Genomic DNA, 18,951 nt, shown 5'->3' with positions numbered 1-18,951 from the left:
GAATTTCTCAACCATAATTTTATCAAATACAATTTCTACTGCTTTATCTCTTCTCCTTCTGAGATCCTTTTAATACAGATGATAGTATGCCTGATGTTACGCCAGAGGTCCCTTAAGTTGTCCTCATTTATTAAAAATTGATTTTTCTCTTTCCTGTTTTGTTTGGGTGATTTTCATTACTCAATCTTACAAACCACTTTTGCATTCTTCTATATCGCCCAGTTTGTTGTTAATTCCTTCTAATGTGTTTTTCATTCTGGTTTTTTATTCATCAGCTCTGAGTAGCTCTTTTAAAATATATTTTAGCTCCTGGTTAAGATTCTTACTGTGTTCTTCTTTTCTTTTCCCAAGTTCAACTAACATTCTTATTACTAATGCTTTGAACTCTGTCTGGTAAATTATCTCTCTTTTATTAGTTGTTCTTTCAGGGTTTTTTCTTGTTCTTTCATTTAAAACAATTTCTTCTGTCTTCTCATTTTGTTTAATTTTCTTTCTCTCTTTGTAAACAGCTACCTATTCTTGTCTTGAAGGAATGTCTTTGTGTGGGAGTGTTCCTATGCAGTGTGCTTGTGTCCAGTGACTGTGCTGGGAGAGCTGGATCTGAACTGTGTATGAGTTGAGTCTTCCCCCTGAGTTTTCTGGCAACTGTCACCTTGGGGTTGGTGGGGTTGGAGGAGTGGCTAGATCCAGGCCAAGTGTGACTAGGAGTGTCTCCTCTGCTCAGTGGCTGTCACTGTCTTATCAGGGGTGGGGTCAGGTGCCAAGGTGTTGGAGAAGAATCCCTGAGGATTATATCTGATTTGGTTCTGCTCCCTCTAAGTATGCCATCCTCCTGGAAACAGCACATCTGCCAGAGGTGAGCAGCACTAGAGCAACAGTGCCCAGAGCTGGTATCCAGTATAGGTTGAGGTGCACAATGGGATGGTCCTGGCAGACCAGTCAGAGCTCCAGATAGTTCCCAATTTCCTGCCTCCACCTGCAAAAGCTATGGCTACCCCTGTTCAGATGCAGAGTCATGTCTGAGCCAGCTCTGTTCCCCCTGGTGTGCACTCTCCCCGGTAATCCCAGCGTCACCCTAGTGGGCGCTGCACCAGAGCTAGAGGGGCCGGAGAGGAGCCAGGACATATGCTGGGGCAGTCGTGGGACACAGGCCAAGCCCCAGGTATTTTCAATCTGCTTCCTCAGTCTTGTTTCTAGGAGTATGCACGCATGTGTGTGTCCATTCCTCATGAGTGGTGCTTAGTTTTTTTTACAGCCCTTCTGAAAGTCCCACTGGTTTTCAAACCAATTAAGGGAATTTATCTTCCAGGTGTTAGACCTCAGGGTTGGGGTGCCAAATATGTGGTTTGATCCTGTCACTCCCCAGGGAGAATCTTTGAGCCATTGATATCCTTCATTTTCTGGGTCCCCTTCTTGGGGCACTGGTCTCTAATTTATTACTTTTTGCTTCCTACCTGACTTTGTGTGGATCTTTCCCTTCCTACCTGACTTTGTGTGATGAAGGAATTTGAACATGATATAAAGAAATGGAAATATATCCCCTACTCTTGAATTAAAAGAATTGATATTGTTAAAATGGCCATACTACACAAAGCAATCTGCAGATTTAATGCAATCCCAATCAAAACATACATGATATTGTTCACAGAACTAGAAAAAATGATCCTAAAATTTATATGGAATCACAAAATAGCCAGAATTGCCAAAGCAATCCTGAAGAAAAAGAACGAATCTGAAGGCATAACCCTCACAGACTTCAGACAATACTACAAAAGTACAGGAATCAAAACAGCATCATATTGGCACAAAATAGAAATAGATCAATGGGACAGAATAGAGAGCCCAGAAATAAACCCACAAACTTTTGGTCAATTAATCTTTGACAAAGGAGGCAAGAATATACAATGGAGAAAAGACAGTCTCTTTTTTATTGTTTGTTTGTTTGTTTTTTAAGACAGTCTCTTTGACAAGTGGTGTTGGGAAAGTTGGACAGCCATATGTAAATCAGTGAAGTTAGAACACTCCCTCACACCATACACAAAAATAAACTCAAAATGGTGCAGACACCTACGTATAACACATGACACTATAAAATGCTAGAAGAGAACATAGGCAAAACTTTCTTGGACAAAAATTGTAGCAGTATTTTCTTAGGTAAGCCTCCCAAGGTGAAATAAATAAAAGCAAAAGTAAACAAATGGTATCCAATTAAACCTAAAAGCTTGTTTGCAGCAAGGGAAACCATCAAATTAACAAAAGGACAACCTAAAAAATGGGAGAAAATAGTTGTAAATGATGCAATTGACCAGGGGTTAATATCCAAAATATACGAACAGGTCATAAAAGTCAATATCAGGAAACAACCCAATTAAAATATGGGCAGAAAACACAAAGACATCTCTCCAGTGAAGACATTCGGATGCTGAACAGGCACATGAAAAGATGTTCAACATTACTAATTATTAGAGAAGTGCAAATCAAAACCACACTGAAGTATCACTTAACACTGGTCAGAATTGATGTCATCAGAAAGTTCGCAAATAATAGGGAGTTCCGGTCAAGATAGCAGAGAAGTAGGACCACGAGCTCGCCTCTCCTTGCGACTAAAACAAAACCACAACTGACCGTTGACAACCATCAAAGATAAAAAGACTGGAACCTAGCAAAAAGATTTTCTTCAACCCTAATAAAAAAAAGAGGGAACCACAGGAGGACGGTAGGAGGGGCGTGCTCGCAATAAAATCAGACCCCGTACCTCTTGGGTGGACAACCTACAAGCTGAAGAATAATTAAGTCACAGAGCCCCTCCCACAGGAGTGAGAGTTCTGGGCCCCGCATCAGTCTCCCCAGCCTGGGGTTCTGGCTTTGGGAGGAGACCCCAGGACATCTGGTTTTGAAGGCCAGTGTGGCTTAACTCCAGGAGCCCCATGGGACTGGGGGAAACAGACTTTCTTCTCTTGAGAAGTACACACAGGATCTCATGTGCACCAGGTCCAAGGGCAGAGGCAGTGATTTCATAGGAACCTGGACCAGACCTGCCTGCTGGTTTCGGAAGGTCTCCTGGGGAGGTAGGGGTGGCTGTGGCTCACCCTGGGGACATAAAAGCTGGTGGCAGACCTGGGAGTGTTCATCTACATGAGCTTTCCTGGAGGCTGACATCTTGACTGGATTAGTACCAAGACCCAGCCCCACCCAACAGCCTGTAGGCTTAAAGACTGGGATGCCTCAGGCCGGACAGCATACTGGGTGGGAACACAGCCTCACCCATCAGCCGACTTCCTCAGCCACAGATGCCTCTAGACAGGGCCCTTCCCACCAGACGACCAGCACCAAGCTCCACCCAGCAGTGGGCAGACATTTTTTCCTTCAGCCAGAAAACCTGCATAAATCTCTTGTCCAGCCTCATCCACCAGGGGGCAGATACCAAAAATAAGAAACAAACAATCCCAAAGCCTGAGGAAGGAATCCACAAACACAGGCCGGACTCTGCCCTGGTACTGGCTGGACCCTGGTCCTTGGGTGACAAAGCAGGCGTGTATTTCTATACACTAACCACAACCAGACAAACAACAAGAACTTATTGTATAGCACAGGAATCTATATTCAATATCTTGTAATAATCTCTAATGGAAAATAATCTAAATATATATATTTTATATGTATATGTAGTATATGTAACTGAATCACTTGGCTGTACACCTGAGACTGACACAATATTGTAAATCAACTATACTTCAATAAAAAGAAAGTCTAGCACACACACACAAAGAGTAGAAGTTTAATGTTCTCATCAAAACACAACAAATTGTAATTACTTGAAGTGAATAATGTGTTGACTTACCTTATGATAAACATTTTGCAATATATATGTGTATCAAATTTATCACATCGTACACCTTAAATTTACACAATATTATGTGTCAATTATATCTCAATAATACTAGAAAAAAAGATAATTGAATAGACTGACACACAAATGTACACATATATAGCAACTTTAGGGTCATTGTTTATTTTACCAAAATACAGACATTCATTATAATGTTTCCCCCACAAACCTTGTCTTCTTGCCCCCAAAACTCCTTCTGGATATCTTTCTAATTATATTGTGTATTTTTAACTCATTCTTTATAATAGCTTTATAATAGCTCTTTCCGTCATATGGATGAACCACAGTTTATTCAGCCATTGTCACATTGGTTGTTGCCAGTCTTTGAGAAAAAAATTCCACACACACACATGCAAGTACATAGTTAACTATTGATACTTTAATTTCATTTATTTTGGAAAATTCCTAGAAGGAGAATTCCTGAAAAGAATGTAAAACACAATTTAATTTTAATAAATTGGATTCCAAAAAAGCCATAATAGGAACATTATTACCAACAATGCTCATAAATGCCATTTTCCACACATCTTATCGACCAATAGATTTTAGAGTGCTTTTTGATGAGCTGAGGGGTGGTAAACTACATATACTATAATTTAAATTTCTTCCTGTGGGGCACAACTTTTGCAATATATTTCACCCATAAAGTTTTATTATGACTCATATGGGCTGATATCAGGACTATTTACATATTTACAGAAAACGAAAGAAAAAACGCTGCATCAAACCTTAGGCCTTATTACTGAGAATCTTACTGCACTGCCCATGAACTTAGGACTTTTGCCAAAAAACTTCTACCCAAGTCAAGCAGGGAGAATGGTGTCAACATACTGAGTTTTCTAGGGCATTTGAAAGGAAAAAAAAATGTGATGTTATCATTGCCCCCGATAAAAACCAATTCTTTTTCACGTATCAGTCACATGTGTCTTTCCTAGGATGTTGGTGTTTCTAACAACGGGAATTAACAAGATCTAAAGCACTAATAATACCAAATAAGGCTGAGCCTCAAAGACACTGGAAGATGTCTAAATATTTCAGGTATAAAAAGAAAATTGGAACTTTTTCTGTGCTTATGAACTGGTTTCAAGAACAGCAGTTGAATTGATCCATTTTGGAAACAAAGGATTAGACACTGATTGCAAAAATGCTCCTCACAAAGTATTTATGATCGAATTAATATTGTCAGTTGAATTCCACAATATGGGGTGCCTACAGAGCTACAGCAAAGTTCCTCACACTGGAAAATGCAACTGTGGATGCTACTAGAGTCTTTGTTCTTGATCTTCTAGATGATTATTCTCCACCTTGACATTTATGTTTTCCATTTAGAGGCTAGATGTTTCCTCAGGACTTTCTGAAAAGCCCCCACCACATCTTTATTTCTCAGGCTGTAGATGAGTGGATTGAGCATGGGTGTGAGGACAGTGCAAAATACAGACACAACCTGCTCTTGATCAGGGGAATGGGAGGAACCAGGTGTCATGTACATATAAACGCATGGTCCTAGATAAAAACTTACCACTGTAAGATGGGAGGAGCAGGTGGCCAAGGCTTTGTTCCTGCCTTGGGGAGATTTCATATGAAGGACAGTGAGGAAGATGAAGGTATAGGAAGACATAATGAATCCAAAAGGGATGATGATAAATGCAATGCCCATCACAAAGACCACCACCTCATAGGTGGAAGTGTCTTTGCATGAGATCTTCATGATTGCTGGCATCTCACAGAAGAAATGATGGATTTCTCTGGAGCTACAGATAGGCAGATTCATGGTATAGGATGTATGGACTGTGGAAACTAAAATGCCCCCAGTCCAAGACACTATGACCATTTGCAGACAGACCTCGTGGTTTATGATGACTGCATATCTCAAGGGGTTACAGACAGCTACATATTGATCATAGGCCATGAGGGTCAAGAGGATACATTCAGCACCCCCAAGAGTGAAAAAGAAAAACATCTGGGTTCCACAGGCAACAATTGTGATATCCTTCCTTCCAGAGAAAAAGTTTACCATCATCTTTGGGACAGTGCTGCTGATGAGGGCCAGGTCTATGAGAGAAAGCTGGCTGAGCAGAAAGTACATTGGAGTGTGGAGCCTCAAGTCCATCCATATCAGAAGAAGCAAGATGAAGTTCCCAATTACTGCGGCAAGGTAAATCAAGATGATGATGTAGATAAGGATACTGACATACTTCATATTGGGGAAGAGTCCTAAGAGAGTAAAATCTGTTGTCAATGTCTCATTTTCTTCCTCCATGGCTATGACTGATCTGGTTGAACCTTTCAAAAGAGGAAGAAAAGCGAAATACAAGTCAAATGAAATGCTTTAAAGCCTTTAAAAATATTTTTATTGGTCAGTTATTGCTGTAGTAATGTGAGGTGAAAAATAACTCCACAAATTTCTGTGGCCTTTGACAACAAACATGTATTTTCTTGCTCCCCTATCTGTGAGGCAGGTGGGGCATTTTGCTTGAGGCTGCCAGCAAAGTACATATATATATCCTCCACCATATGTATGTCTCTTGTTCTGGGGCTTGCTCTTCTCAAGGAAGACAGCAGAAGCCAAAATGGGCAAGCAAAAAAATCACAAGATTCGCCCCTAAGGCCTAAACTTAGAACTGAATCTATTTCTTTCAATCACATTCCACTGACTAGAGCAAGTCACACTGAGAAGTCCAATATCAATGTGGCCGAGAAGTTAACTCCGCTCACAGTGAACCATGAAAGGATGAATGAAGAAGGAACCGGAACCAATTAATATGATCTATTTCCCAGAGTTTCCCAGAGTTCCTTCCACCACCATCCTCAATTTCATGGTCTTGATGCTGGGTTTTCAGATATTTCATAATTTAATTCTTAGTCTTCTGTTAAGCCCCCAAAATAAACATGGGTTTCCTATAATCATAAACTATTTTCACTATGGCAAATGCCTTGAGGTCGTATGTAGCCATTTCGTATATCCACACCTAGACATGCAACAGGTAAACACATAAAATTTATTTCTTTGCAGTGCTCTGCCTGTGGATCTGGAAACTATAGATGGGTGCAAAATAGAGTGCTGTGAAATGAATCTGTCCTTCTACTAGAATAGAATCTGGGAGGTCATTTTCTAAAATAGTACACATCAACTGAGAAATGAAGCAATATACACTATTGCATTTTCTTTTAGATTTATTCATAGACACTTATATGAACCACATCAGGATAAATACAGAAATAATAATCAAATCAGATTCCAGAAGCTCTAAATGAGAAATAAGACTGTGCCTGCACTCAAGAGGAAGAATATACTCTTCTGTACAAGTTTATGGAAACAGGAAAGGAGAATTTTCTACCCTAATCAGTAGTTACTCAGATTGTATTTAGGCATCAAAAAGCAAAAATCAATCCACAGCAAATCTATAGGGTAGGAAAGTGCAATTAAGGGATGGGGTGAGGGTCAAATTTTGAAAGGAAAACTCTGATTGGAACAAGAAAAGCCCGTTAAGATTTCCCACTTTTCCTCCTTACCAAGTGTTACCTCCTGGTGGCACCAGTGGTGATGTGTAAATTCCTACGGAAGATGAAGATAACACTGAGGATTTACTGTTAATGCTGCTTCATTGACGTTTACTAGGTTTACTTACCTCTGAGACCCAATACTTATGTTTTCCCATCTGCTGGCTACTAAATTTCCAGGTAGAGATTATGGAAAGCTCCTAGGGACAAGGGGGCGGAAATTGAAGAAAGAACCAGATCCAAGAGGTGGTTTAATTTAGTAACATTATTCTAAATGTTGGTTCCATACTAAATATTCACCCCTGGCTTCTCAGGTTGCTACAAAGAACTCTATTAAGGGGAAATATTATCCTGAAGCAAGGCAAACCAGTAGATATGATTATTGGAAGCCCAGCCAGTCTCTTCTTCATTTTACCTGTGCTCACGTACCTACACACACTGGATTTTCAACACATCACGCTTGCCTCACGTAGTGGTGCTCCTGGTTACTTTTTGAGGAAGGCTTGGTGTCAGGAGATGTGAGCATTTTGGTTTCCACCTGCAGGCAGTATTTTTGAGGTCATACAGACAATTAAAAGCACACATGACAACAGCAGGTGACCCCAGGAGAATCCTTGAGGCAAATAGGAAACCACAGAGGAAGTGAGTCCCTAGACATCCATTAAAGGATTTGTTTTCCTCTATTGCGTTGGGTTTTGCTTTCATAATAAAATCTCTCAGCAAATTGGATATAGAACAAACATGACTCAACATAATACAGGCCATATGTGACAAACCCACAGCTAATAGCATACTCAGTGGTAAAGGGTGAAAGTTTTCCCTCTAGGATCAGCAACAAGACAAGGGTGCCCACTTCCACCATTAAAATATTCAATATATACTGGAAGTCCTAGCCAAGACAATCAGACAAGAAAAAGAAGTAAAAGGCATTCAAATCACAAAGGAAAACATTGTCTCTGTTTGATGATGACATAATCTTGTGTAAAGAGAATTCTAAAGACTCCAAATTAAAAAGCCTTTGACTACTAAATAAATTCAGTAAAGCGTCAGGATACAAAATCAACATGCAAACCTCATTTGCATTTCTATACACTAACAATGAACTGTCTGAAAAAGAATTAAAGAAACATTCTCATTCATAATAGCATCAAAAATAATAAGATACTTAGGAATAAGTTTAACCAAGGATTTGAAAGCTCTATAATTAAAATGTGTAAGACATTGACAAAAGAAATTGAAGAGGACAAAAATAAATGGAAATACATCCTTTATTCCTAGATTTAACATTGAGTTGATACTGTTAAAATAGCATACTACTCAAGCCATCTATATATTCAAAGAAATCCCTATCAAAATTCTAATGGCATTCAAACAATAGCACAATCCTAAAATTTGTAGGAAATCTCAAAAGACCCCGAGTAGCCAAAAAAGTCTTGATAGAGAACACATATGGAGACATTGTACTTTCTGGTTTCAAACTATATTACAATACTATAGTAATCAAAACAGTATGGCATATGTCTGGCATAAAATCAGACACATAGACCAAAGAAACAGAATCAAGATCCCCAGAATAAATCCATGCATATATTGTCAACTAACATTTGACAAAGGAGCCAGAAATATTCAGTGGGGAAAGGATAGTATCTTTAACAAATCATGTTGGAAAAACTAGATCTCTACATGCAAAAATAAAATAAAACTAGACCCTATTTAGTTTACCATAATGTATTATACACTTGAAAGTTGTTAAAAAAAAAGTAGATCTTAAATGTTCTCACCATAAAAAAAGTAAAGGTAATTATATGACTTATGGAAGTGTTAGCTAATGGTGGTAATAATTTTACAAATATATAAGTGTATTAAATTAACACATTGTACACCTAAACTTACATAATATTATATGTCAATAGAGCTAAAAAAGAACTGATTCCAATTTTACAACACTCACAAAACTTAACTCAAAATGGTTTCAGAACTTAAACCTAAAGTTAAACCTGAAACCCTGAAATTCCTAGAGAAAAGCGTAGAAAAACGGACAGGATTGATACTTGCCATCAATCTTGGCAACAATTTTTGGATGTGACACCAAAAGCACAAGCAACAAAAGCAAAATTTAAAGTGACTCCATCAAACTTAAAAAGCTGTACACAGCAAAAGAAACAATCAACAAAATTCAAAGACAAGCTACAGATGAGGAGAAAAAGATTTGCAAAGGGGTTAATATCCCAAATATACAAGTTTCCTCTGATATGTGAAAATAGAGCATTCCTGTGAAACCTGTGGCAAGCCAAAATGGCATAAAGGGAAAAGTAGCCCTCACTTTCTGAAAGTTTGTGTTATGACACGTTTCTTGTACAAAAGACTGATGTTAATACACGTTTTCACTAACTGAAAGAAACACAAAAAGGATTTTCACTTTTATGGAAAAAAACCATTACTCTACTCATGTACAAGGAACTTAAACAACTCAATAGCAAGAAAACAAACAGTCTGATTAAAAAAGGGGCAGAGGAACTGATTTGGTGTTTTTCCAAAAAAGACATACGTGTTGTCCACAAGCATGTAAAAAGGTGTTCTGTATCACTAATCATCAGGAAAATGCAAATCAAAACCACAATGAGGTCTTGTCTTACACCTGCCAAGATGGCTATTATCAAAAGGACAAGAGATAACAAATGCTGTCAAGGGTGTGAAGGAAAGGAGACTGTTGGTGGGAATGTAAACTGGTACAGCACTATGGAAAACAGTATGGTGACTCCCGAAAGCATAAAATTAGAATTACCATATGATACAGCAGTCCTACTTCTGATTATATATCCAAAGAAGATGAAGTCGTTCTATTGAAGAGACATCTCCACTCCATGTGTATTGTAACATTATTCACAATGGCCAAGATATGGGAACAGCGTCAGCTGTGTTACTTTTACATTGCCGTGTAACAAATTAGCATGAGCTTAGCAGTTTAAAAATTACTCCAATTGATTAAGTCATAGTTTGTGGTCAGACGTCAAGAACATTTTAGTTGGGTCCTACAGAATCTGAAATCACGGTGTTGGCTAGCTAGGTACTCAAGATCCCTGACGTATTTGGAGGCATTATTTTGTCTTCTTGCTCTCAGTTCTAAGGATTTGCTCTTGGTTCCTTAGCATTTAGTTCCTGCATAACATGGTAGCTAGCTGTCTGAGGGCTAGCAGAAGGACCTCTGATGCTGCCGTTTTCCTCTTTTAAGGATGTTCCTAACAATAATAGGCCACCCAGGATTCTATCCCTTTTGCTTCACAGAAAATCAACAAATTAGGTACCTTAATAGAAACAAAAAAACCACTTGTCAAGAAATGCTTTCCTACCAGATTTAAGACCTAAATGCATACAACAATATAATCTGTGAAAACAACAAATAAAGGGGGAAGACTAGAGCTATAAAAGAGCAGAATAACTTAAAATTGTCAAAACTGAAGTGTGCTTTAAAGTATAGCTTTTATTATTATTATTTAGCTATGGAAGATCAACAGATTAGGAGACAGTTGCCATTGAAAAAACAGTATGTCATACACATAGATACCATGAGAAGTGGCCAGGCCATGTCACAGGGGGACCACTCAGGAAAGCAGGAAAGCACTGGTGTCAGTCAGGAGGTACAATGAGCAAGGGGAAAATGTAGGCAAGAAGTTTATTGTGAGAAGAAAAGAATAAACCAGGATGAGCAAGCTTAGATTTGGCAAGCTTGGATAATTTCACAAATTGTGGGATGTAGGAGCTATTCTACTTGTCTGGTATCTGGCCCTAGGATGATTCATGTTTCAGAACATAAGGGTCCAAAAAGGAGGAGGTGGGGGTATGAGCTCTGGATAGGCTGATTTCCGTTTGAATGCCACTCTCCCAGGGAAACTGTGTACTTTCTTTAGAAACTGGCCAATTATCTTAAGTATCTTGTCCCACCACAATAAAATAAAATGAAAAATCATTTATATATAAAAACTAGAAAATGCACAAATATGTGGAATGAAACAACACGCTCTTAACCATGTGTCAAAAAAGGAAGAACAAGAAAAATCAGGAAAATAATTTCATAGGAACGAAAATGAAATAGAACGATACTTATAAATGCAGCACAAGCGGTGCTTGGAGAAAATTTTGTCAATGTAAAACTCTGTATTAGAAAGAAAAACAGACCTAAGATCAATAACGTAACATTTCACTTTAAGGAACTAGAAAAAGAAGATCAAACTAAACACAAAGATAGACGAAGGAGGAGAATAATACAGATTAGAGCAGAGAGAAATCTTGAAAAGAGAAAATCAACAGAATCTCGTGTTGTTTCTTTGAAAGGTCAACAAAATGGACAGAACTTTAACTGGATTGATTAAGAAAAGAGAAGACTCAAATTACTAAATCATAAATTTAAGAGGGGACATTACTATCCACCTAAAATAAGTAAAAATAATGATAAGAGAATACTAATGATGAATTATACAACAACAGACTAGATAACTTAGATGAAATGAACAAAACCCAAGAATGATGCAAATTATCCAAATAGTCTCACGAAGAAATAGGCAACCTGAATACACTTACAACAAGTTAGGAGACTGAATCAGTTACCAAAACCTCCCAAGAAAGAAACAGCCAGTACCAGATAGTGTCACTGGTGAATTCTGTCCATCATGTAAAGAAAAATTAACATCAGTCTTCTAAAACTCTTCCCAAAAAATAGAAGAGGAGAAAAGACTTCCTAATTCATTCTGTGAAGCCAGAAGTATCTGGCCTAATATGAAAGCCAGACAAAGACATTAAAAGAAAAGAAATCTGTAGACCAAATCCCTTGTAAATATAAATGCAAATGCCTTAACGAAATACTAGCAGACTGAATCTGGCAACATTTTTAAAAGAGTATGAAACATGACCAGTGGGACTTATCCCAGGAATTCAAATCTGGATGAACATACAAAAATCAATCAATGTAATACACCAGATTAACAGAATAAAGAAGGAAAAAAACCACATAATTATCTCAATTAATATAGTAAAAGTATTTTACAAAATCCAAAACATTTTCATAATTTAAAAAGTTAAACTAAGAATAGAAAGGAAATTCCCCAACATGATGTGGGCATTTGTAAAAAGCCCGCAGCTAACATCTTACTCAATATTGGAAACTGATATCTTCCCTCTGAGATCAGCAAGAGAATATGGATGCTCACTTTCAGCATTTCTGTTTGACATATACTGAAGCCATAACCAGAGCAAGTAGGCAGGAAAAGGAAATAACAATCATTCAAAAGGAAAAGAAGAAGTAAATTAACCCAATTCAAAGTTGGCATAATCTTATACGTAGAAAATCCTAAAGAACCCACAACAACCGTTAGACCTAATGAGGAAATTCAGTCAAGTTGCAGACAGCTTTCTTTTTACCATACAGAAATCAGTTGCGTGCCTGTAGACTAGCAATCCAAAAAGGAAATTAATAAAACCATTCCATTTTAAGTGGATTAAAAAAAAACTAAAAATAAGATTCACCAAAGAAATGAAATCGTTGTACGCTGCAGTCTACAAAACACTGCTGAAAGAAATTTGAAAAGACATAAATAAATCGAAAGACAACCCATGTTCATGGATTAGAAGTTATTATTGTTAGAATGGCAGTAATACATAAATTTATAAATGCATTCAGTGCAATTGTTATTAAAATTTCAATGGTCTTTTTTGCAGAAATAGAAAAGCTGATGCTGTATTTCAAGACGACCCTCTAACAGCCTTGAGACTTCTGCCTTTATAAACCCCTTACTCTTTCTCTTCCCCAGAATACTTCATTTTGCCCAAATATGTCTCCTAAATTGCAATTTCTAAGATTCCCAAATAAACCAATTTGTACCCTTCTCTGTGTGTGTGGTTTTGTTTATTTTTTTTATGGTCAACATTATGGTGTCAGAAGTGAGATATAGAGCAACCTGTCCCCTCCTCCAGCACCACCACTGATTTGAGTAAGGGACCTACAAGAATTCATTGACAAGATAGCATAGAGAGTCTCCTCAGTGATCCTGGATTGTAGAGGTAACTCCTCCTACACCTGAATACCCTGCCTTGGTAGAGGTTCTAGCTTATTTAGATGTCCTCTGCAGTGGCTTCTGTCCTCAGGACTATATTTCCTGTTTTGTCTTTGTGAGTAATTATTTTTGGAACGATGGGAAGTTCACTGTATAAGGGGAAGGCTGCGAAGCAGCTTCTTCTGGAACTTGTTTTATATACAAGACTTTGGGCCCTCATTCTGCAAGTATTAATTTCACCAGACTATAACTACCTGAGATGATTTACAATTAAATTGGCCAACTTGAGGCTCATTTGGGAATCCTAAATTAGTTTATTTGTGCACTCAGAGAAAAGCTCTGGAACAAAACAACAAGAATGGGGAACACTTTTTTAATTGAAGTATAATTGGTCTACAACACTACATTAGTTGCAGGTGCACATCATAGTGATTTGATATTTCTGTACATAACACAATGATTACCATGAGAAGCACATTTCAGTTGGTGTTCTGAGGCCTCCACATGTAATAATGAATCCACTATTGCTTCCCTCAGAGAAAGCAATAATTCACAATTTTCTCAAAGGATTTCTAAATTGGAAAAATCCTCTGAGGCTTCTGAGCAGAATCTCTCTCTAGCTTCCTCTGATCCTTCCTCTTCCTCTGAATGTCCACCACGATGTTCTTCTCTTTGCTACTCATCTCTCTCTGAACTTCCTTTTTATAATGCTGAGGTTGATCCTCCATAGAAGGTTAGCCATACTACCCCTCCTGTAACAACTCCTTTTAAAACCAGGCATAACGCAGTTGGATGGGTGGATCTACCAATGATGTAATTTAAGTTACAAATCACAAATTTTTGCAAGACTGGAAATGCAGCTGTAGAGGAAATTCAACTTTCACCCATAACATCCTCTGTTTATCTCCAAAGTCTTGTCACCTCTATAGGAACTCTTACCTAGACCATCTCCAAGTCCTAATACTTACAAGGGGGGTAAAAAAAGGAAGAGAGGCCTTTTAAAACACAAACTACTAAGAGAACCCTCTTTCCCAAACAGCCTTCTTAAAATTGTCAAGCATATATGCATATGTTAAAAGTCTTCACAAATGCCTGAGCTAGTAGACGATTTATTCTACTGTTATTTATAAACTAGGGAGTTCTGTATCACACCAGATTCATAAGCAAAGTTTTAAAATGCAAACTTAGATCTCTGTCTGTGCCTGTCTGTCTGTATGTACAGGTATGCACGCACATTTTATTTTTAAAATTTTGTTGATGTTTTTAATAATTTTTTAATAATTTTATTTTTCTCCATGTGTATTACAAATAGTTGTGGTTCATAAAATTGCTACCTTTTTTTTTTTTTTTAAATGGAAGTACTGGGGATTGAACCCAGGAACATGCACATTTTAGATACGGCATTTTCCCACCTCTGGGTGGTATTATCAAAGTTAATTTGAAAATGATTTCTATTTAATTGATTTAAAGCAAACAAGTACCATATAAATTGAGTACACTCTCAGAAGTATAATAGAAATTAACTCAAATAAATGTCAGGTTCATGTGATCTGGGAAAATATTTGGTACTAAAGAGAGTTTGAGATTGTTGTTTTAATTAATATGGACATTAGAGTTATCAACACAAAGTATAATACTTTGATTATACCTAGGTTTACTAAAAGTCCAGTAAGTTTATGTTATGTGTTAACAGAATTTGCCTCCAAGAAACATAACTGTATAATGAGATTTTATAACTAAATTAAATGTAATTGGTATACAAGTTTTTAGGTGAATTCTTTAAGAATAATTATGTTTTATGCTATGACTACTTAAAAATAACTTCCACAGTCTTTTGGTGACTTGAAACTTTAATATTTTGCTAAGTTAATGGGAATTCATTGAGTGGCTAGATCATTTCCAAATAAGATAAAATATTGAAATAATAATTGCTAAACAGGTCTAAATTGACCTACTTTTGTCTTATTACAGAAAAACTAAAGATATTTGGGTCTATTAGAAACCTATCTTGTACCACATTGTAAGAAAAAATTATGCTTTGAGGAAATGTCTATGTCTAGAAATAATAAAATGTATTCATAAGTTTGCCAATCCAAAAAAATACATATATAACAAATAGTTCACAACTGCTTACTTCTTAGTTTTTACTATAAATTAAGGTTTTTAAGAGTTAAAAATCCTAATTAATATATGTAATTGGAGCTGCTAATATTAATAAGGATAATATCTTTGTGTGCAAGGAATTTTTTAAAGGTATAAGGAAAGGAAATGCATTTGTTAAGGGAAAAGAATTTTTTTCCTAAAGCTGGTTGTTTCTAAATGGGAAGGAAAACAAGGTACAAATAAAATGGATATATAAAGTTGTACGAGGTTTGTGGAAAAGAGAATCTTTATAAAGGAATTTTATGTGTTGTCAGGACTAGCTAAACCTGGAATACATTAAATTAAGTAAATGAGTTTTAATATCAAAAGTAACCTGGTGTAAAATTAAAATTAGCTTTTTCTCTCTGTTAAAAGGAAAAAGTTTTCTTAGATTATTGTTCTGGTCTTAATGAGAAACTGTAATCAAAGGTTTTCTTTACCTTTAGGTAATATGCCTAGGTAGAAAAAAAAAATCTTCTGTCTTGTCAGAATACTTGTGTTCTATATTGTTTTATCAGGTCTTTGATTACTTAAGTAAACCTAGTCCTCTTGATATTAAAAGAGTTAAGTTTTTCTTAGAACCATATAACCTTCTATGTTTGTGAAGTCTTTGTCATTTTGGTTGTTTCACAGTGACCTGTGATTCTATCTAAGTGTTTTTAAAACTTTTAGATATTTTAACAAATTTCCAAGAATCTTAATTCTAAATGAATTTTTGACTTACAAGTAACTTTGAGATATGAGCTATTTCAGAGGGCCCCTGATATATCTCAAGGTCTGTTCTCTCTTCTTACAAAAAGAAAGATGTTTAAGTAGTTAGACTTACTTGATCTGTTAAGTTACATGGGAAACACTGTCAAATAAAAGCAAACAAGGCTTCTTCATGTTGTGTCTGTATACAGGTATATGTTACAGTATTTCAGAAAGTGTGTGCGATTCCTGGAAATCTGGTATGTCCTGGTATAATGTTATTATTCATAATTCTATGTATTATTTTAAAGTAGTTTGTCCCAGAAATAACCAAACTGCCTTGTCAATTCCATTACAATGAACTCTCAGATCTTCAATAATGAAAATTTTTGTCTTCTGTAATTTACAGAGTCATTGTTTTGCTCCGATGCTTTTACAAATATGTTTTAAATTCAGTAAGGTTCATGAAAAGGACACTTACTCTAGAGTACAGGTTTCTGATAAACTTTTGGATCATACCATTGAACTGGTTAAGAATTTATAGAACTCTAACAGAGAAATTGATAGCTTCATAAAACTGCTAACAGAAGATCAAGATCAAGAACAAATTGCATGGAACTGAATAAACTGATGAGGATAGAATAATTTGTATGACTTTTTGTTTTAAGCATTGCTGGTTCTTTTGTGTTTTGCTCTTCCAGATTTAAGGAAACCTGTTCTCTCAAGCTATCTGTGACATGCAGCAATTTGATAAAGTAGACCTTTGCAAACAAAGATAAAACATTTATCTTTTTCTTCCTGCCTATTCCTCTAGAATTTGGAAACTCTTAATAAGTGTTCTTATTTTCATGGCAATAGAGTTATTTAAATAAGCTCAGTAAGAATCTGTTCTCTTTACAACAGGACACAATTGGAAACAATGGTTGTAATACCAAGGCTTTGACTGGTACGTCATATTCGACTGAGACATGCATTAACTCACATACGATCAGTCAGCTTTAAGGAACAAAGACTGACTTTATGGAGTCAATAAAGACCCTTGAAAAATCGGCCTGGTACCTTGCTTACAGGGTTCCCAGCAGCCAAACCAGGTGAGTAAGGAAAGTCACTTTATGGCAGGTGCAGGAACTCCAAGATATTGTGGGAACCTAAAGAAGACAGGAATTCTCCCAAATCTATAGTTATTGCAGGTAAAGTCTGATGGCAATTGTTGGCTTAGCTTTCCTGGCCTCGAGAGGCCTTTAAAAGTTCAATCTGAGATTCCTTGGGAAAAGTTCTAGTGAAGTAAATTTAAAAGAGCCTATATGATTAATTACTATTCTTCTTACACTTATGTAAATTATCAGGCCAAGTTTATTGAAACTAGACTAATTTTGAAATCACATTAAACTGTTTATTCTTTGCGTCTCTCACTGCTGTGCTGTGACATCCTCCACAGGAGTAATGATGGGTTGGTGTCTAGAGAGAACTGACCACTCCTGTAAGCTTCCTCCTTATGAAGATCATTAATTCCTCCTATTTCGAACACCACCTAAGACTCACTTCCTAGATGGCTCCTTGCTGCCCAAATGTGGCCAAGAGCTCTCTAAAAGCATTCCTCTTTCTTCCTCCGTGGGACATGACTCTCTGATAACGAGCCTTCCCAGCATCAAGGAAGTTGACGCCAATAACAAATAACTAAATGGTTTATCACCGATGCTTTCCAAAGAAAGGTCTCGATGAAAAGGGAGAAATGTGGGGGGGAATGGGGTCACTGTTGCTAAGAGAGCTCTCTAAAACGGAGCCGGGAGGAAGCACCTGGGCCGTTGCACTGACCTCCTCAGGAGGGAAGGGCCTTCCCCAAAGGAGATGAGCTCCGGTTCAGGGACGAGGAGGCTGTCTGGCTTCAGACAAGCCTTTGTCTTCGGCTTCTTCCCAAGTGGCCAGCAAAAAAAAGTAACTTGTTTTCCTCTGCTTCTTAAAACCCAACTCTAAAAAAAAATCTCACCTCCACCCAAAACAGTGACAAAAAATAAAACTCATGTGTTCCATGATCTCAGATTGTCCCTCCTAATGGGGCAGTGAACACAGGCATCTCAAGTTAATGATTTTAGCACTTTTCTAAGGATGGGAAGATGCAAGAATCTGGGCTCAGTGAAATTATGCCTTAGATAAGCATCTTAACATACAGGGCCAGTGTCCAAAGCACATAGTTCTTCCTGTTTTTCTGTATCCTGAATTCCCTTCAGAGTGCACAGTAGGAGGGTGGAGCTGCAGTGGCTGGTGGCTTGACCCTTGTTTTGCAGAATAACGGGCAAGATGCTTTGTTTACTGGAATGGTGGGCAACACTCCCGGTCCACAGTGGACACCCGGTTGGTGTCAGAGAATCGGCGTCAGGATGGCAGCAGGCTCTTCTCAGCACCTGACCAAGCCGGTGTCCAAGCCGCTGTTCCACTAGGAGTCCAGTCTCTCTTGGGAGGGCAGAAGTGATGAAGTGCACCTTTTACAAGATCTCATTTTGTATCCAGCCCTGAGCTGATGATGTAAACAGGTGAACGCAAGGAGGTCTCTGCCCGTGGTGGTAAGCCGTGGAGAAAGCATTGAGACAGTGAACCAGGTATGCGCCCACCCTCTTCCTTCTGACTACGAACTGTGTCCATGCTCAGCCTCTCTGAACCCCACGACTGCCCACCTGCTTAACA

The 18,951-nt window shown here is 37.6% G+C and overlaps 1 protein-coding gene across 1 annotated transcript; it reads right to left on the bottom strand.

Moving 5' to 3' along the window:
* Window positions 1-5,201: 5,201 nt before the first annotated feature.
* Window positions 5,202-6,149, bottom strand: LOC107034331 (olfactory receptor 2T11-like). Its single transcript, XM_015245757.3, has one exon. The coding sequence runs from the start codon at window positions 6,147-6,149 to the stop codon at window positions 5,202-5,204; it is 948 nt and encodes a 315-aa protein (XP_015101243.2).
* Window positions 6,150-18,951: the final 12,802 nt, after the last annotated feature.

Source organism: Vicugna pacos, chromosome 3 (genome assembly GCF_048564905.1).
Source record: "Vicugna pacos chromosome 3, VicPac4, whole genome shotgun sequence".
In the NCBI taxonomy this organism is placed as follows: Eukaryota; Metazoa; Chordata; class Mammalia; order Artiodactyla; family Camelidae; genus Vicugna; species Vicugna pacos.
This window is presented reverse-complemented; position numbering and strand designations above follow the sequence as displayed.